This window comes from Porites lutea, chromosome 10 (genome assembly GCF_958299795.1).
Source record: "Porites lutea chromosome 10, jaPorLute2.1, whole genome shotgun sequence".
Classification (NCBI taxonomy): Eukaryota; Metazoa; Cnidaria; class Anthozoa; order Scleractinia; family Poritidae; genus Porites; species Porites lutea.
In genome coordinates this window covers 22964868-22985593 of record NC_133210.1, presented here as the reverse complement: position 1 = coordinate 22985593, position 20726 = coordinate 22964868, and the positions used below count along the sequence as shown (strand labels likewise).

General features: G+C 36.5%; 1 protein-coding gene across 3 annotated transcripts; it reads right to left on the bottom strand.

Moving 5' to 3' along the window:
* Positions 1-506: 506 nt before the first annotated feature.
* Positions 507-20626, bottom strand: LOC140951256 (cyclic AMP receptor-like protein A). Of its 3 annotated transcripts, none has more exons than XM_073400490.1 (14): positions 20523-20626; positions 20370-20422; positions 20058-20112; positions 14995-15051; positions 13234-13297; positions 12593-12680; positions 11071-11160; positions 9752-9799; positions 6861-6939; positions 6334-6381; positions 4820-4902; positions 3789-3862; positions 2424-2494; positions 507-1321 (listed from the first exon to the last, which is right to left on the bottom strand). In XM_073400490.1, exons 1-14 carry the CDS (start codon positions 20565-20567, stop codon positions 1133-1135), a joined length of 1044 nt encoding a protein of 347 aa, XP_073256591.1. In that variant the 5' UTR covers positions 20568-20626; the 3' UTR covers positions 507-1132. The 3 variants fall into 3 exon arrangements, with proteins under 3 accessions (XP_073256591.1, XP_073256592.1, XP_073256594.1); XM_073400491.1 differs by having other exon boundaries at positions 20370-20419; positions 20523-20609; XM_073400493.1 differs by lacking the exon at positions 20058-20112 and having other exon boundaries at positions 20370-20419; positions 20523-20578.
* Positions 20627-20726: the final 100 nt, after the last annotated feature.

Below are 20726 nucleotides of genomic sequence, written 5' to 3'. Positions count from 1 at the left end.
AATACAGACTTATAAAGTAGTGTTAAATTTAGCTGTGCTATTTCATCACAGTAAATGGAGAAAATATTAATTCATCGAAGTCTAAGCGCAGAAAAAAAAGCAGAAGCTGCTGTTAAAGAGTTACAAAGGGAAACTCTAACACAATTAGAAACTCTTGACGTTTCAATGAATTTCAGTTAATTTATCATTTTTTTTAAATCTCCCCGTGCACTTCAAACATTTGTACGATGAACCTCTTTGCTAAATGACAAAACAAGTTAACACATTGTTTAACAAAGCAATACCTAACGCTTTTCGTATTACAGCTGTAATAATGATAATAAAAAAATTCGATGAACTTTTACGTCCGATTTCAGTTGCTGTGTGAGTTGTAACATATGTAAGTTCTTATCATGGGTGCATCTGTAGCACATTAGCAACACTGTCTATTTTTTAGCTGTTTGAGGACAATAATTATTTTTTTATGTCAGTTGTGCTGTTATCACGCAGATTATTCAACCAAAATATTTTATATTAGGTATTTAGTTGTTTCTCGTCCAGACATTTAACCTGAGATTTTTCTTTTTCTAGCGTTTACAAAAACTGTACATCGTTAAAAATACAACTGTAGTGACTTGATTATAACTAAAATATTACATTTCTTTTATGACAAATGGATTTCTTTACAAATTTCTATAGTTGACGTTCTCGTACCTTCAGTTTAAAGCTCCTGGCTATAAATAAGACAGGGAGCGAAACTGGAAATGTTGACAAAAAATCCTAGCTGTCATGTTTAACGTTATATATATTATCCTACTACATGAGAAATTTCTGCAATTTGATTGGCTTAGAGCAGTGGTATTTCAGCTTAATTTGAAATACCTACATGTCAAAATTACAAACCTTTTGCGCGAAGTAGTATAAACAAATAATAGCATGATTTGCACGTGATATTTGGCATAAATACTAATCGTAATATTTCAAAGTTGTCTCAAATTTCACTTGCCTAACGGCTCCTGAAATTACGTATAACAATTTCCAAATATCACTCGTGGTATTTATGCCAAATATCACTACAAATCATGCTATTACCTACCTATAGTAATGAAGCAAGTTTAATTGGTATTATGCATTAGGGAACGAAATGTGTTAGCTACTGGTTGCTTAAGGGTGGAGGTGGTGCGGCAACTGGAGTGGGAGAGGGGGCATCACCAGCAGATTCATTTGACATTGCTGAGGACCAAGATGAATCATCATTAGGTCTGACTTCCGTTGTCTCTCCCACAGGATATTCTCGAACAAGTGGCTTTCTTGAACTCGGACGGTGCTGCATGAAAGCAACCTGTAACAAACCACAATATATTCTATCATTTCCACAACTATTCTTTCTACTTTGTAAATCAGAATTTAAGTAAAGGTGATGTGTGATGCATGTAGGCATCACATGAAGCCAACCCGCTATCCACAACTAAACGATAAGTTTGCTAATACGCTATTCTAGACCCACACTCTCAGATTTCTATTCCTTATCAGTAGCTGATAAGGTGATATTTCTTTACCGAATATCACCTTATCAGCTATTGAAGTACAAGTGTCACTAATCCCTGACGGTTTTTCCGTTAAACATTCTATTCCTTATCCCTGAGTAAACTGCTTGAAAACCGTAACCCTCACAGCAACACATACCCACATAGCCCATATATGGCAGTAACCCCCGGTCTTCAACAGGCCACTTAGTTCTGGCGGCCCCCAGCGTGTCTGTTTTGGAGAGTCTCGACTGTATCTACAACATGCACCAGTTTTTTTTTTATGAAAAGGGCATTGATGGAAAAAACTATTGCAATCACACCTGTACAACCGCAACAATGTTAATGAAGAAATGAATTAACTTAAGGTTTTCAGAAGGCATCGGCATAGGTTGTCCCTTTCGTTAACGACCGCTGTCATTTTTGAGACACTTAAAAAATGTTTGACCTGTTATTGAGAGTGTTTATTAAAAAGAAAGACCTTTCGTATGGTAGTGTAGTGGTAAGGGAGAGAGATGAGGACACCCACACGCCAAAATTCCGAAAAATTTAGGGACATAAACTACCAAACTGTCATTGTTAACTGATACTGACATGAACAACAGGTGACCCTGGCCCTTCCATAACGTTTAACAAAAATTCAAGTTGGGCTTCAGCGTCGTTCTTTCTAAGACTATTCAAAAACGTCTTATTTGCCTTATTGTAACTTAATCCAGGGTGTATATTACATCTATCATGACAGAAGGCTTGGTTACAAATGATGGCATTGACCGTTAAAAATGGCAACGACCTTTTACGAAAGGGAAATAAGCATCGGCGTCCAAACTTCAATAATTTTGTTCTCTGTATTCTGTTTTCAAAGTTTATCTGCCTGGTAAATTCATATTGTATCGTTTAATCTCTCTCTCTTTTTTTTACCTTCACTTGCTCCACGTTGAGCCTGTTAAGCGTTTCCCTGTCCATGCCAAAGACAATAGCATTTAGCACCCCTGTAAATAAATGTCCATGTTAGTAAATTTCATTCTTCTAGAATTCAAGGTAGATCCAGGACATTAGCAACCTCACTAATTCATTTACAAGATAATTTTAAATTTTTGTTTCAGAATAAGTACATTATAAACGTATAATTATATCTTGAAGCTTAATATATTTAATACTGGTATATTGTAAGTTTATACTTATTTTCCTTTTTTCTTCATAAATTGTAAATTAACTCTGAAAGGTCCTTGTGGAGAGTTAATAAAGCTACTACACTGTACTGTACTCAGTGTACAATAGCAACGTTTATTATTTATAGTGCGCCCTTTCTATATAAATAATCAAAAGCGCATTACAATTAAAAAATCACAAAAATTGAGTAAAAAATAATAATACAATACTGTCCAGTACTGACAGCATCAAAGCAAAAAAATGAAATGGTAAACTTTAATAAACGATTATTCAGTTGCTCTTGTATTTGCTGTATACCGAATGGTGTCTGAACTGTGAGCGTGCAATGCTCAATTTTAAAAATGCTGTGCCCTTGTAGTACACGAATGACTCGCGTTATCGCCAAGTGTTTTGTTGACAGCTCAACTGATTTTTACAGCTGATAACCTTAGGAAAACAGATAAATAATACAGAAAAAAATTCTGTACGGTTTTCGGCTTGAACAAAAGTAACAATGAAGAAGAGAATAAGAACACTTTGATTCCTGCAAGAGATTGTAGTTCTAAAACTGTAGCTAAAATCTTAACAAAATGCCTTAGAAAATAAATAAGTCTTACTAAACGTTTAAAAGGATCAATGTTTTTAGCTTGTCTTATTAGCAAAGGAAGATTGTTTCAAAGGACTGAGTCAGGACTGGGGCCGCCACCATAAACAATCGATCCCCCATAGTCTTTTTCGTTCTGAACCGCGGACTTTCCAGCAATATGCCATTATCTAGCCTGCGTAGCATGGCGGTTTTGTCGAGCCGGGCGCACGAGCGGCGAAGCCGCGAGAAAAATAAAATTCAAGTTGCTTCCGCCCCAATCTCCTCGCGGTTTCTCTGCCCTCGCCCGCCTTTATTACTTAGCGCGCCCAACCAAAACCGCCATGCTACGCAGGCTAGCCATTATCTGAATTACAACACTACTTTAAATATTATCTGTTAATTATTACAATTATTATTATGTATATGGTCATTTATTAAATGAGGTAATAAAGGCACAAGGTAATGGAAATTAAACTGATCAATTTTCAAAAAAGCGTAGTTTATTGCCACACTTTCTTTTGCTAAAGGAAGAACAGAAGCCTGCTTACCGACTAATGGGCTGAAAACAACTTGAAGTAAAAGCAGTGTGAAGTTTGGTTCTGAATTGACTGCATTGTCTATTCTGGAAATAAAAATTACAAAAGCCTTCAAATCGTGAGATAAACATACTTAATCTCAAAGAAACGCAGCTCAATATGAACACGTATCAGATTATGCGTAATAACAGTGAGGGTCACCATTCACATGTGTGCAATCCTTTGGTATTAACAGAGTCAAGTGAATATATTTCCCCTTTTCCTTCATCACAAAAAATTCAGTGCCAAATTCTTTCAGGCGAACACATTTCAAAGTTCACGAAAACAAAACCTTAACATCCTCTACCTTTATTCGACAGGGCAAAAACCTTTTTTTCAATTTATATGTCAACAGAGGGGGTTTTAAAAGTCTGGTTGTCCAGAAAAACAAACCAAAACAAAACTGTCGTAAATTATGAGCCCTATTGTGACAACAGCATATGGGTTACATTCAGGGCTTGTGACGCACTGTACTTCTTTCACACATAAGCGTATTCAGTCTTTCCAAATCTTTTGATAACATCTGTGTCGATGTGGTCAAACGTTGCTTCTTTAACAACTATGTTTCAACATCGACCTTTCAGTCACGTTTTTATGTCCTTCGACACAAAAGTGACGATATCGACTCTCAAATGCTTCTTCGTGTCTTCATGGAATTTCTTTTTTTCCCATGCCTGTACCTTTAAATTTTGCATTAGTTGAAACATGAAACACACGGAGGATCGAAGACGAATATCTTGCGTAGTCTCTTGCGTAGTTACAGGAAATACACACTTCTTTCCCTCAAGCAAATGTGCATTTCCCGGCTGATACATTCACCGTTGTTATTACTCTCTAACTGATTATCTGACCGAGGTGACCACTGCGGTAAGGTTGGGCTGTATTAAGACCTTGCCTGTTCAAAGACTCGCAGAACCATTCATGCCTCACTATGCCGTATGTAAACCGTCTGAAAGACCTCAGCCAAGAGATTAACATCATTCGATTGTGTGACTCATACTAACCTGTCTATAAGAGGACATATTGTGGTCACCAGATAAACAACAGGGTACCACATAAGTGGCTTAATATCCTCCTTCATCAGAGCCTTACAAGCAAAACGTAAGAAAAAATAATTTCACTGATAACTACGATTATCAATTAATTCTGCCTAACATTCCCGGCCGGGCTAACATTCAAGTTGAAGTTGTCGACGAAAAAGTACAAAATTGAAGCTACGTACGATTGTTTTCTGATGCTTTGCACACTATCGCTCTTTTGCACTTTTTGCAAGCTTTTGGGATGGTTTTCACACAGAAAATCAACGAAGTGGAGTGAAAACAGTGACAATCTTATAATAATCCCCCACAACTCTTCTATGAAAGGATTTTTTCCTTCAACCATCTCATAACCAACCGTCATTTATGACAACAATAGACATGAGCCAAGTGTAACAGTTGTAGAGCAGTTAGCTACAACCTCGTACAAAACCTGTCGAGATTGATTACAAAAAAACCTACTTTTTGCACTCGTCCCGACAAAAATGCTTACCGTAGCCAATTGAATGGCCGTCTCCCCCTACCCTCCCCTCCGAATTTGTGCTGTTTAGAGGAAAAGGGAATATAGTGCGAAATTAGAAAGGACATAGAATGTCTCAAGAGTTTTGTCCGGGGTTGTAACTGGGCTGCAGGTCCACTAACCAGATCCGTTAATTACCCATTTTGCCCATGGATCCCCATGGATTTAGCCAAAAATATGCTGATTGAAGGCATTCAAGCTTTTTCCCTGTCACCATCTCGTCAAAATGAATCGAAACGACCTAGACAATCACATTTGGGACAGCACCGAGAACGTCGCTTAAAAAGTGAATTTGCGTTCTTTCAGTCTTTATTGCAATTATTCCAACTTACTTACTTTGTCAAATGTACGCGAACCCTCCTGAATTTGAATTCCAAGGGACCATACTTAAGTCCAGAAAGCGAAATAAAATTTCGTCATTGCTTGTTTACGTTCTCCATAAAACACGAAATTAGGTATTTTCACATCGTAGTCGGGCAAAAACGGCAAAAAAATGTACAAAAAAAGCGTTATGCACGAGCAAAGTTGTTGTTTTGGTTATTAAACATATTGTTTTTTTAGACGTTCTAGCTGTCGTCGCCTCTTTGAATCTTAAAGTCCCTCTAAGATTCGATACTGGCTTCTTTTCCTGATCCCAGATTACAGCTTTCTAAGTTTGGTAATGTGGAGAGGTAACCTTTTTAAGATTACCTTTTGGAAAAAAAGGTGTCCTTACCTCCTTGGCTTTGTACCCTTAGTTTCTCTCCTCCCCCTTCTCCCCCACCCCTGGCTAGGCCGGCATTCACTGCACTTATTTATTTCTGTGGGAAATGTTTTTAGGGAAGCTCAAAGGATCTTGAGATTATCTTCAAGTAATTACAGGAGGACAGCCGTTGAGGTGCAGATGCCAGTAGTTAAACAAAAACCTACTGTTAGATCTATTAATTCTTTAGGGAGTAACAAAGTACAGAGTTAAACTTACTTTATTTCTCTCAGCTTCAGCACTATACGTACCACCCCAGCTTTGAACCTGAAGGAGAAAAGGTCTGTTACCAAAACAAGCTTGTAGGCCACTTGGCGTATAGCTTTTTTTTTTAAACTAGTTTTTTTGTAACTGAGGCTGAAGTTTAATAGCTCAGAGCACTTGCTTAGGCCTATTGAGAAACCCCCTTTTCCCAAAAATTTACTTCATCTCAACAAATATTGCTTGCCTGTCAAACAAGTTGTAATAAAACACACTAGCCTGGAGTGAGGTTTGCTCCACCTGCTCCAGGCTATTCGACGGCACTTTTACTGAGTTACTTTTGTGACATTCTGATGTTGTAAACATGAAGATCAGTTTTCAATTTAGACAACCCTTACCACTGTTTACTGTGAACATTATCAAGGATGCATAATGTGCAGACTAGAAAAACGTTTGTGCCCTTGGAAACTACTACACACAACACTTAAGTCACTAATCATCATCTCTAGCATTAAAATGGTAAGTACTGCAGCAGTATTGCTTACCTGTCTCTTGATTGTAATGAAGATGTAGGAATAAACAACAAACAACCCAATGATGCATAAATACACAGGAATATAATAGCTGCGAATAAGAACACAAACAAATACATTTGTATTTAGCATCATGCAGTTCTTTAATACACCAGATTAAAAGAGTACAAATAGTTCCAAAGTGTCCATCATTTAGCACTTTGAAGGAAGTAATCTTAATACCGTGTTTATTCGATTAACCACCCTGGGCGCTTATTAAAGTTTTGCACCTTGAGAGTGGGTGCTTATTCGAGGTGGGAGCTTATTCAAGGCTGGGCGCTTATTAAATTTTCAACATTTTTCAGCAAGTGTAGTATGCTTATTTTGTAACAAAACAATAAATGGTAATAACAAAACGAGAAGATGTAACAAAGCAAGGTTTCTGTAAAATACTCTGAAGAAAACTCTGTCTTCAGGCAAGTCTCTCATTAGTACTTATTCAATTTTTGGGGGGTGGGAGCGGGGTGGGCGCTTATTTCGAAGCTGGGCACTTATTAACTTTTTCTGCCTTTAGGATGGATGTTTATTCAAGGTGGGCTCTAATTCGAGGTTGGGCGCTTATTCGAATATATATATATATTTAGTATATACACACTCAGTGATCTTGGCAATTCAAGCAATCTGATTGGTTAGCTATCTCGGACTATGACGTTATATTCACCGCGCTAGGCGGTGAATATAAAGCCGAGCAAAATCGCTGTCGTGAACTGGGTGTTTTGTCAAAGTTTCAAAGTAAAACCTGTTTGAAAATACACGAATATCCAAGTGCTGATGACTTTGAAGGCAAGAAAAGACTTCATGGTGTTTAAACAGCGTGATTTATTGTGAAGTGGTTTACTTTAGCTGACTTTTTGTACGCTCGAAGCTATGTTTACCACTACAGAGGAAAACGAGGTCGCTTTGTCACTGTTTTGTGATTTCGGGATTTTCTCGCAAGACCAATTTTGCCTATAAATAGAGGTTAATTTATGGAGAAGAGAGGAAGGCAAATATTTTCGAAAATTGTACGTGCCAGCAAGTTAACAAGGCAAAGAACTTTGGAGATAAACAACGCTTACCTTGATCGCAGCCGCTGTTGACAGCATTTGCAAGAAGCGACGAAGAAAACTTTCTCATTCACGGTGAGTTGACAGGACAAATAAAGCTCTAGATACTTTTCTTCTCAGAATTGGGTAGTAATTTAAATTTTCGGCGTTTTCTTTTAAACCGTTGATGCTAAAGCTTACAAAACTCGATACAAAAGGATTAAAACTATCATTTGCCATGTTTGAAGATACCGTAAAGATCTAACTTTTGCGCATCCACTGTTTACGGCTTCGTGTTCACGCATGAATTTTCACCCGTCAATCAAACTAATGGTTTTTTAATGGTTTCCTTTCTGATTCTGTTGAGATCACTTCGTGTGAATATACTAAAACAATTATTCACCTCAGGCTCAGTTAATATTGTTGAATAATCCCCTCGACTTCGTCTCGGGGATTATTCAACAATATTAACTTCGCCTTCGGCGAATAATTGTTAAATATAACTGAACAAAATGAACAGATACAAAACTGATTTTTGAAAGAGGAAGATGCTGCAATTTACGACCTAACCTGACTCAACAGGTGAAGCACATAACCCTGAGTCTCCCTGTACATCTAAGTACCTTGATGTCACTAATTATTTAACCTACCCGCCCTTGAGAATTTTGACTAAAAATCCATTTTGAAGCTAGTCAACCCATTTAATTCTGGTCACTGTCTGGCTATAAAGAACCAATTAACTGCCGAAAATGCTGTCTATAGGTTGAGCACTTTGGAGCCTTCTGTTCCATTTGCAAAATATCAGCTTTCAAAGTTCAAGCATGGCAGCAAAAAAAGCAAAATTTCGAGAAAGAGGTTAGGTTTAAAAGTGACACAGCAGTGTTGACCTAAACCCTTCACTTTATCTCCTTCTCTCATCTTTTGCCTTTCTTGCCACATTTTTTCTTTTGTTGGGCATTTACTATTCTTCATTTGGGTGGGAAAAGTTTTCATAAAAGGTTTTAGGATTGTAGGATAAGATATAAGAAAGAGCAGACCCGGGGATGGGTAATGGAACAATTAAGATTTTCAGGAGAATTTTTGAGTCAACTTTACTTTCCAGTCTTTTAATTAAATGCCTGAATGAGCTGATAACCACAGACCTTTTTATAAAGGCTATCTAGCACTTGAATGCTAGACAACTGTGAAGCCTTCTTAGGCAGGGGGAGGGGGGGGGGACGTTTGTCCCTTGTCTGAATTTTAAAAGCCGTCATTTCACATTCATATTGAAGAGGAGGCCATGTTGCTAGTTGGAATTTTATCTAGGCCTCAACTAAGATAGCAAAAATTTTTGCTTTAAAAACCTTGTCAAGACAAAGCTATTTTAAATCATCTGGAGACCCCTCCTCCAGTATGTTATTGATCCCAATTTTCAAACCGATAAAATAAAACTTTCAATTGATTCAAGAGTCGGCTCGTCACAAAGCCCTTTTATTTGTCTTCTATTTTGATTTTTGATGTCCAAGTACAAATTCAAACTGGTACAAATTACGCTTGGCATTTTCACTTCCAAGAGGAAAAAAAGTGAAAACATTAATAATTTCACATCTGATTTGGTAAAATGAAAAAAAAATATGGTAAGCACTAAAAGCTGTAAGAAGGATTCATTTCAAGATACTTGTAGTCAGCACAGGATTTCATCCATAGACCAGTATCAGAATAATGATTAGATCATGTCACCGTATACAGTGTATAATTGGCAGGGGTGGGGACCGGGGAGCAGGGGGCCGGGTCAAGGGTTTAAATTTCTTATAATCATTAATATTACAAATCTTAGGACATTGTTTAAACTATACTTACGTAGCAAACCTCCAAGCTACACTGTTATCACTCTCCTTAGAAATCCAACTGGAAAAATAAACAAATTAAATTACCTCGTTGGTCTTTAAGAGCCATTATGGGTTAACTTGTTAACAGGATAAAGGGTTAGGTGCTGGTAATGAGCAACACAGGTGAGAATTAAGTAACGAAAAGTCTGAAAGTAAGCAGAACCAAGTGAGAACGTGACCATGGCAACCACACTACATGTACCCAGGCCTTTCACTTGAATGGCACTTCTCAATCTGAGGTTACTCAGTGGAATCCAGTGGAGAATCCATGACATTCCCTGAAGAGGACACTGCTCCTAACCATGAAGGTGGGAGGGCAGAGCTATCAATCTCCCACAGGCAAAGACAAAGAATACAACTGCCAAAAGGTGGCAACCATGAGGAACAAAAGGGCAACAACCAAAATACTGATGCACATAATTTTAGAGGAAATCAACAGACTTGCCCCAATCTTTGGTTATATATATGTTACAGGTCAGATTTGATTTCAGGTCAATTTTGATTTAACCCCAGTAATCATTCTCAATTTCCTTTGTTTCCTAGCCCTAATTCATCAATAATTAGGGTTAGGAGACAAAGGAAATTAAGAATTATCAACCTAGGTTAAAACATTTTAACCTGAAATCAAATTTGAACAGTAACATATATAATAATCTCATAAAAATGGACATATACAAAATGTTGCACTGTTATCTGCTTCCTAATATAACCACTTCATAATATTCTAGTCTACTTTTCACACTAGGATATCATTCAATGATACATGAGAATCTTATAATGAAAAATTCCATAAATATGTAGACAAACGGCAAGTTTAAAATGCTTATGACGTCAGGAGCAGATCCAGGCATTTTTTATTGGGGGGGTGGGAGGGAGGTCCAAACTTTGGTTCAGAAAGGACTGTAGAACTTTTTTGTGGCAATTAAATTACTTCTCCCCCACACCCCCTTCCACCAGTCGCAGTTGCACATCATAATTTCTTAGCCCCTTACGCTGAATTCTACTTGTAAAGGATGCACCCCTGGAACATCCTCCTCTTGTGCCATAATTGTTGACCAGCTGAGAAAGCAGAGAGGACCACGTGTTTCCAGATCAGTGAACGCCAGTCACCATTGGCACAAGAAATGCTGCTTTAATCTCTGAGCAGAGGTGAACAGATCATAGGAGGGCACCCCCAAAAAATTACATTTTTGAACAACACTGGAATTTAGTTTAGTGGCAAAATGCAACACAGGTTTCACTAAAAAAATTAGCCAGTTAAAAAGTTATATACAATCCTATGATACTTACCACCAGGCACCTGCTGGTCCATAATGATCATTAATAAGAGGCAGACAAGCTACAACAAATGGAATACCCCAAGAAACAAGGTGGTAATACCTAGAGATGGACAGACATGGTAGATTAATTTTTTGTATCACATATAATAAACTTGCAAACACTTGAGGATTGGAAAAAGCAGCCCTCACTTTGACCACACTTGCCGGTGACTCTTCATTGGAGAAATAGAAAATGTCACGCTTTAATCAGCCCACTGAAATCAAAGTTTTTGTAATGTTGTGGTAAACATTTCATATCAGACAATAAAGCAGCCAAGAAACGCTTTAAAAACTGTTTGGAAACATTTAAAATGAGTGAAAAAAGAGAGTAGAAAATGGTTTGGAAATTCGTGCTGCAAAAGTTGAAAAGGAGAATTCTTGTTCAACGTGAACAACTAATTCTTTTACGTGTTTGTTCAAGTGTGAAACATGCAAGTTATGTGCAATTAACATATTTTTAAGGTTTCTCACGGAAGAAAGTGAAATTTCAATTAAAAAAGATTTTGGTCACGTGCTAGCAACAGGTTATTGGCAGATTCCATTACTTTTTCAGATTAGTGTAGCAGTACACACACACAGATCGCGGAAAGTAAAAAAACCTGATTCATAGAATAATTATGCCATTTTCGTCACACATGAATCAGTGATGTCGGTGAAGACATCTACATTCGAACACTGGAAAAAGACAAGCAAATATCTCCCAATAATCAATCAATTATTGATTCTTTCAATATGATCCTGAGATGGTGGGATAGTGGGCGGCAAAAGTACAGGAAACAAATGTGTTCATTACGGGTTCCAAGAATTTGAAATCGCCAGCCATTACTGAACATCGTACAAAGCAAACTTATTCATTATTGACAGCTGGGAAAAAAATAAGCCTAGACGAAAAAAGCCTAGAGATTTTATTTTGAACCCTGTACTTATAATAACTTTATTTCTATAGCGCTCTTATCCTATGTTCAAGGCGCTATATGCTATATGCAATTAGATCAATAATTTGAAAATTAGCTATTAGGAGAACTCATGCTAATTTGCTGACAGTCCTGTGTAAGCAGTGGTACTAAATTTTGGGTGTAAGTGACACTTCCGTCATTATTTCAAAATTCTTTTTGCACCTTCTAATCACATCTTGAATTATCTGTGATTAACTTTTCCTAGCTTTTATGAGTGCCATGAATTCGGTACAGTTATTACTCCCAAGGTTTATTAGGCACTAGTTTCTCTATGGCCTTTAGAAATGATGACATAATGTGTGACTGAGGTGTTGAAAGTTGTTGATGAGGACATTGTGTTGAAAGAATGGCTATAGATATGATCAACCAAACTCAGACTGAGTAAAAATGATTTGCCCAGGGTACACACATATTTTTAAAACAATAATGCTCCTACAGTGTACATGTATAATTATGAAGGTGACTATGAATAATAATTATTAGAATAAATTTTACATTAAATTGTGACTGCAAATATTACATATTAAAGGTACTAACTTTTCAAATTGGTCTGTTTTCATCATCTTTATCACATTCCAGTATAAATTAAAAGTGATGCAGCAAACCCACAACAAGACTGAAAATCCTACAGAAGTTACAATAAATTAACAACTTGCATAGTATAATAATGAAATTTATCAAACTTTAATTCAAATGTGTTTAAATATAACCACATAATTATAAGAATCAAAACATAGGTTTTTGAAATACAGTTAAATGCCCAAAAATGACCACCTCCCATAACATGCAAGCACCTCTTAAAACGACAAAACTTTTCCTGTCAAAGCCTTTGTTAGAACCTCTTACAGGTCAAGCTTAAATTCAGGTTAAAATTTTTAACTTAAGTTGATTCTCAAGTTCCTTTGTCTCCTGGCCCTAATTCATGAATGATCAGGGCTAGGAGTCAAAGGAAATTGACAATCAAGTAATAAAAGGTTAAAAAAAAATTACATTTAAATCTGAATATAATTTTGACCAACTCTTGTAGGTAATCAACTGCCATAACCAACCACTAAATCTTAATTAGCTTTTTGGGTGTTTGTTTACGAGAGGTTCAACTGGATATTTAAAAAAATTCACCCTGTATAACAATACTCGAAGGAGCCTATACTACTGTCAGTTAAAGCTCAGCCACATACCTGTAAAAGAGAGTAACCACGCCTGGAAGTCACACAGTGAACTGTCATCTGGGGGAACCCCTGTCTGAATTAAGAATTAAGTAGAGCATGGACGAAAAAATTGACGATGGAAAAAAAATGAGGGGAGACTGGAGAGGTAAAAGGGGATGGAACATTCATGCATATTAAGTAATTTTTCTTGCAGATTATTTCTGACAGTATTTGATTTCAGATGCAATTCAAAAGTATACTCTACATTTTCTTGGACCTCTGTTGAAGACTTAACCTTTTCATTGCCGCTAAATAACCTTTCAAAAAAGATTTTAGTTTCCCTGGTTTTCTTGGCTTCCATAAATGATCTCACACTTCCACACTTGAGTGGTTGCATTTAAATAGCGTTACTGGTTGATAAAAGGGAAAATCAGACAAGACTATTCATAAACAATTAAATGAATCTTTCAACTGTAATAGGTAAAATGCTAAACTGTTACCAGTCTACAACCACCTGCTTTAACTGAAACTTATTTTAATTTCGTACAAGGCAATGGCAATTAGAAAAATCAGTGAGTGAGAAAGAAAATGATGTTGATGGGCTAAGCACAATAACTTGTAACCCAGCAGTTTTCAGGGTGGCCCAGAAAAATGATAAGGAGAGAATAGTTCTAACAAGAACAGAAGAAGCAACAAATACTGGAAACTAAACATACAGTGTAACAAGGTTATAAAAGAATCCCAACTGGCTGTCCTAGCTAGGCAAACTGGTTAGCTATTTTTCAAGCATGGCAAAAGAGTTGAACTCAGGACTTCTGAGAACAAATCCAACTGGCTGATATACAGGATCCATGCATATGGGGAACTTAAACTCAGGGCCTCACAGCCTCAGGTACATGCAAGTCCAGCACTCTATTAACCACTCAGCCATGATTTGCCTCCTTTTCATAATTCAGGGCTTCTGATATTTCGCGGAAAAAAAAGCAAAATTTCGCAGGATTTTCAGGGGCAAATTCGTGGAAAAATCGGCCAATTTCGCGGGATTTTCGCGGGAAAAAAGTCAAAATTCGCGGAACAATCGGCCGATTTCGGGCGATTTTCGCGGGAGAAAAGTCAAAATTTGCAGAAAAATCGGTCCATTTCGCGGGATTTTAGCGGAAAAAAGTCACTTTTTCAGAGGCAATTTTTTAGGAAAATCGGCCGATTTCAGGGGAAATTTCGGGGGGAAACTTCGCCAAGAAACAATCAGTAAAAAACAGCCGATTTCGTTGGGGTTTTTTTGGCAAATTTCGCTAAAATCGATCAATTTTGCGTCGATATGACCAACGTTGGTGAACGTTTTTTTCAACAGGGATAATCATTTGCTCTTTCAACAACAGTTCGCTCCAGGAATGAGCAAATGTTAAAGCCATTAACATTATGGTTAGTGCCCAGTTTTTCGCAACGTTCATCTAAAAACGCCTGGTAGTTTTGGGACTTGTTTACTCGTTGCAGTGACGAAGTTTCAAGCTAAAGTTGGACGTTTGGGGTGAATAAAACCGGTCTAATTAGCCAAGATAAGTATTAAATATGTTCTGCCGACATGTACTTGGAAATATTTCTGGCGGATTTCGCGGTATTTCACGTTTTTTTGGGAATTTCGCGGGATTTCGCGGAAATACCTGAATTTCGCGGGTCCGCGACCGCGCGAAATATCAGAAGCCCTGTCATATATATTTTCCAAAATTTATTTTGATTACTATAAGACCACTATCCTAACCCTGGAACGATTCAAGGATCTGACAGACTTACCAGCAAAAAACCAATGCTATCCAGACAAGCTGCCAGGCTCAGAAATAAGATAAGCCTCTGCAATAAAAAACAATTTAACAGATCAACTTACCCACAATGTCAGGCCAAAAAGGTAAACTGACTGTCAAAATGGCAAGTAAAAAGAAAACAAAACCAAACTAAGAAAAGTGTTTTAAAAAATGGAATGAGCACATCACTCAGTATTTAAGATAAAAAACAACTATCCCCCAAAGGGGAGGTGAATAGTGGTGGATATATACCTAGACGTGAAGCGTCAAGGTATATATTTAGCGGCACTATGAACTGACACTGAGAGGGACGGTTGTTTTAGTATTTACCAAATCAGTTGGATAAAAATCAAAAAGGAACTTTTCATAAACAAAAAACGTCACTTAGGGACAGTTTGTTTATATTTTAATTGACAGTGCTTTGGGGATCACTTTTTATAATTTTGTTGCAAATTCAGTAAATTCTACCGACCAGTAAACATCAGCAACCCAAATTTGTCTCTTTCTTGGTATTTCTTGGTGCAGCTCCTTCATTTTCCGCTAAAATTTTAACTTTTGAAACTGTCGCAAAACGAGGAGCCATTTTGAATCCCGTCCCAAAAGAGTGAATATTCAAGGATATTCCAAGTCACAGGAGCAAATCAGAATGTGCAAAAATTGCTATCCACTAGCTGATTTGGTGAATACTAATTAATATCAGTCTTGTCCAGAATAAGAACCAGATACAACTGCTGCAGATTGAAGAAGGCTCAAGTGCAGAAATATGTTATACATGTACAAAGGGAAGGCAAAGAGATTATATAACAATAAAAAATACAATTCTTACTCATGAATGAATACCAGATGTTATTATCATTATTATTATTATTTAATAACAATGCTAACTATTAAAATCCTATAATTTACAATAAATGCGTTTTGAAAAATATACGTTATACATGTACATTATCATAATAATATGCACAAAAAAATTGCTCAATTCTGATTAGCTGAGAAAGGAGTGCAGCTCTCATGTAACACGACTGCAAATTTGTAACATGAGTGCAAATTACAAATGATTTCTGATTGGCTAAAAACACAAAAGAAACCAATGAGAACCAATCAGATTAGAGCTGTTTTAACAACAAAATTTCAGAAAAAGGCCATGGTTTTCAGCAATTAACGATTTTACTTTTTAGCGTGCAAAACAACAATAGAACAGTTAAAAAATATTCCAAAAACCCAAACAAAGTAAAAAGTACGTCTTTGTGGCTAAATGTATTGAAAATGTGGTGCTAAGAGAAAAAAGAAATCGAGGAAAATGAACCAGAGAAACTAAACTTGCTACTTAAAACAGACTACGCTGAAGTAGAAAAAAAAACAAAACAAAAACGGTGACAAACACATGCAAGTCAAGACAGCTAAACTTGTTCGGCATTAAATAAACAAAGATACAAGTTTTCCATCATAACAACAATGATTTCAAGCCACATATGCCGTCCGTTGTTGGAGAAAGGAGAAAGCTGTCCAGTGGCTCTCTTTAAGTTTTTTGTCGAGCAAAGACCTCTATGAAAACATAGGAAGGTCTGGTTTTTTCCATCACAGTAGCAAACGCAACCGAAAATTTAATGACAAACATCTGGTTCAAACTAAACCTAAGGGCAAAAATACCATAAGTAACATAATGAAAACAATCCATAGCTGGTAGTAGCCTTGAAGTAAGTGAGAAAAAAGTTGATGAATCACAGTACAAGAAAAACAACAGTCAGCAAGCTCAAAAAAGAAACATTGTATGCTCAGATATCACCAAAGCAGCCCCACGCCACAGAGGTATAAATTTCCTCAATGACTAACGATGAAGCTGATGAAGAAGAGCAACGATGACTCTCTTGCAATATCCAAATGAAATTATGGGAAAAAGCAAATATTGACGGTTTGCGACATCACAACAACTGTGGCTCCACTCATCGATGGCAGTGTCAAGGGAAAAGAAATTACCACCTTCATTTTTAGATTTTAAATCTCAAAGAGTTCTTTATGAATCCAGCCATGATGGGGTCTCAAGAATAGAAAGTGATGAACAGTCACTGAACAGATCGGCAAGTGTCTCTCATGCATCTTTGGCTGCTCAAAGTGTTTTTCTGATTTCAAAACGGCAGTATGATTCTAAAAACACTAACTTTTGCTGATTATTGTAAACAAAGCTATCTTTGACAGGTTGGTGTAAAATCAATACTTGCACATTTCCATGAGCTTAGTTGAATGATGTTTAAAGCATTGGTCCTGAAAAAGTTTGAATTTGAAAAAGGTAGTAGTCTATTTCAGCCAATCAGTTGAATGAACTAAAAAAGGCGCGCTGTCAAAATTTGTTGGTGAAGTTATGTTTCTCATGTATGCTATTAATAAGTAATCACGTTTTTCTCGTGCAATTTGGAATAAATAAGCACTCGTAAATTTTTTCAAAGACCACAAAGTGCACTCACCCTACGGGCTCCTGAAACTTTTATTGGTCTTTGAAAAATTCACTCATGCTTATTTATTCCAAATTGCACTCGAAATCATGTGATTACCTATACTTCTTCTTCTTCTTCTTCTTCTTCTTCTTCTTCTTCTTCTTCTTATTATTATTATTATTATTATTATTATTATTATTTTATCTGTGTCTGACCCAACTGAATGAGCTCCAAATATATTTTTCCTCTCATAGCCTTTCTCCTTATCTGTAAAAATCCACATAATTTTCTTCACTGTCCAGGGTTCGCAAATACGCCAAATTTGGCGTATTTTACGCCAAAATTGTTCAGATCACTCCACAGAGGTTACGGAGGGAGTCACTTTGACTCCAGAAATTTTCAGTAACAAACAGGGAGCCACTTTGACTCCAGAAATTTTAGGTAACAAACACAGTTTTGTCCTGACCTTTGTCCTAACAAATACAATTTATATTAATTGTAAACGTCGTAAACCTTAATTAAATCATCAAAATTAAAGAATTATACTGCACGACAAAACAGGGTTAATTATGATCAAAGTTTACTTGATGACTGCCATCATGGATTTAAGCTTTCCAGGTCAGCAGACCGCCACAGCTACTTCGTGTATCCCTCACGATAGTGTATACATGCCGGGACCACGTACTGGAAAGTCTGAAAATGGCTTTTTTCGTTGTGATACTTGACTCCAAATATTCCAAAATGACTCCAAAATTTGTGAAGCAGAAGTCACAGTGAATCCACTTATCAATAAAATTTGCAAACCCTGACTGTCTATTTTATTCTTTTTTTGGAAGATGAAATAAAATTTTGAAAATTAACTTATGAATAATATGACATGTTTGGTACACAAAAACTCTTTTTTCAGCATCTTATTCAAGCTCAAAAAGTCAATATGAAGATAAATGGTTAAAAGCATGAATACGTTTTTTCTTTCTCTCTTAGGATGATTTTCATCTTATACAGCTGTGACAATCACATTATGTTTACAGATACATTCTGTACTGGCCAGTAAACTATTTCCTGTATACCCAACATATCTAATCAAACATCTGGTCAAATCATCCAACCCAACTCAATTGAAATTAATCCAATGATTAAGTTTGATTGCGGAAAACGGACGAACAAAATCAAACCCACAAAAAAATTTGGCCAATGCAATCAAATGTAATTGATTGTTCGATTTCTGACAAAGTTTTAATTGGTCAGTTTTTGGACAGTTCAAAATAAATTGTCTCAGCTGGTTTTGCTTGGAAATTCATTTCAGTTCTATCAGAAGACTTCTAAAGTGTTGTTTGACTCTGGGAAATAATACGTTTAGACCTATTGAACAACAGAACAACTAATTTTTTTATTATTGTACAACGCACTCAAAGCAGTACATGTCAATGTCTAGAAATGACTATATTTTGTTACATCACAGTTATGTTTTTGTCTTAAAACTGAGAGAAAGTCTAATCAGTAGCTCAGTTAACATTCAAAAAGATTGTAAAATCCATGTTGAGGTGCCAGAAAACTATTAATTCACCGAAATATTCTTTTCAAGCGAAATAACTTTGCAAGGAATGATTTGCACACGTCATAGCCTGCACAGGTTGCGCAGATGACAACAACAACACCCATCTCTTTTCCTTAATATCAGTTATCAAATTGAGAAGTTTTCTCTTAAATTTATATACATTATAAAACACATGGTTAACGCTTCATCGTGTACTGTTGAGTTATGGATGCACTTAGGAGACGTTTCAGGAGGATTACTAAGCTCACAAGAACTCAAGGTTAGGCTTTTGTACATTATGCTAGCATTTTTTTGAGCATTTTAGTGAGGCAAAAGCACTGAGTATTATTCGAGCATTTTAGTGGCATTTTCCCCGGAAAATTAATTTTTCCGAGAAAATAAAATAGAAATAAACTTTTTTAGGAGCCCATGCCCCACGAGCTCCTGCGTTTTTAACAAAAATGAAGTCAAAATTCCCAAAAATCTAATACAGCTGTTTTTTTTGGCTGTATTTATGAACTTGTACACGTTGTCATTGTTACTTGCAACACTTCCACATTTTTGTGAGAGTAAACTTTGAAATTAATTTAAAAAACTGTTTGTATAATGAGCATTATCCGAGCATTTTAGTCACTTTTTTGGGCAGACCGAGCATTTTAGTGGGAAAAATGGAGCATTAAGGAGGAGCATTTTAGTGGGGGAAGCAAAAGCATAATGTACAGAAGCCTACTCAAGGTAGAGTTTGTTGACGTCATCAGCGTACTCAATGGGAATATGAAGCACTCTCGCACTATTCAATTTGATGAGGCGAACATTCTAGCTATATGTTATAACATGAATTGAAACCTCTTTCCATCCTAAGCCACATTCCAGTTAAGCCCCTCACCCACCTCGTCTACCCAACAATAACTATAAAATCAACATATGATTTTATTAGCTGTTTAATTTTTATTTATTATGAACTTTAGGTAACCCTTCATTGAAGGAAGTAGTTCCCTTTGGGTCCTACTATCAATTCTTGTAGTCTTTTATGTATTGCCACTACCATTACCTAAAAATCTGGTAAAGAAGCAAGAAATTACGTACCTGTACAAAATACTTGTACTTTTTAAAAAGCCATATGACGAAAACAATGAAAAGGCTGTGAATTAAAGATGTTCACTTAGTTTACACAAGCTTAGAAAACTTACTTTGATTACTAATTATAAAATGGTGTCAGCGATAGGGGGACGGCAAAATTTTACCTGCTTCAGATTATTGTTGGCAATTTTTTATCTCTAGCAAGTTCGAATAATAAAAGGAATACCTAGAAAAAGTTCATCGTGAATCTCGACGAAACATGCGGGAAGTCATCAATATCGGCTTAACTTTAAGCCTATCAGTGTTCGTGATTCTCACCTGGCGATCAAGGAAAATGAAGCCACCGTCAACTTCACACCAGAAATCACCTTCTAAAACGACAACAAGATAAACAACAGAACAGTGAGTTCCAACGCCTGTCAAGTAGAAATTTGCGTTTATGAAACAGGACAAACAGGCAAGATCACTTACACAATAGTGTTGGTTTTCTGTAAACAAGGAACATTCACCAGCCATCTTGACATCATTACAGTACCCTTCTGAATGGAATGAGTTTGTAAAATACCATGTAGGGGAGGGTTGTTGATTGCTGGAGTCGTGTTGGTCATTTTCATGTCTTGTCTTTAATTGCGTAAATCGATTTGGAGAAAAATATTACAACAATAAAACATTAAA

Bases quoted from the DNA above. Each gene is read 5' to 3' on its own strand.
- LOC140951256 (XM_073400490.1), bottom strand. From the start codon at position 20,567: ATGGCTGGTGAATGTTCCTTGTTTACAGAAAACCAACACTATTGT. The intron at 6,382-6,860 runs GTAAGCAATACT...TTTCTCCTTCAG, and splicing joins TCATTACAATCAAGAGACAG to GTTCAAAGCTGGGGTGGTAC. The intron at 4,903-6,333 runs GTAAGTTTAACT...TTTGCTTGTAAG, and splicing joins CTGAAGCTGAGAGAAATAAA to GCTCTGATGAAGGAGGATAT.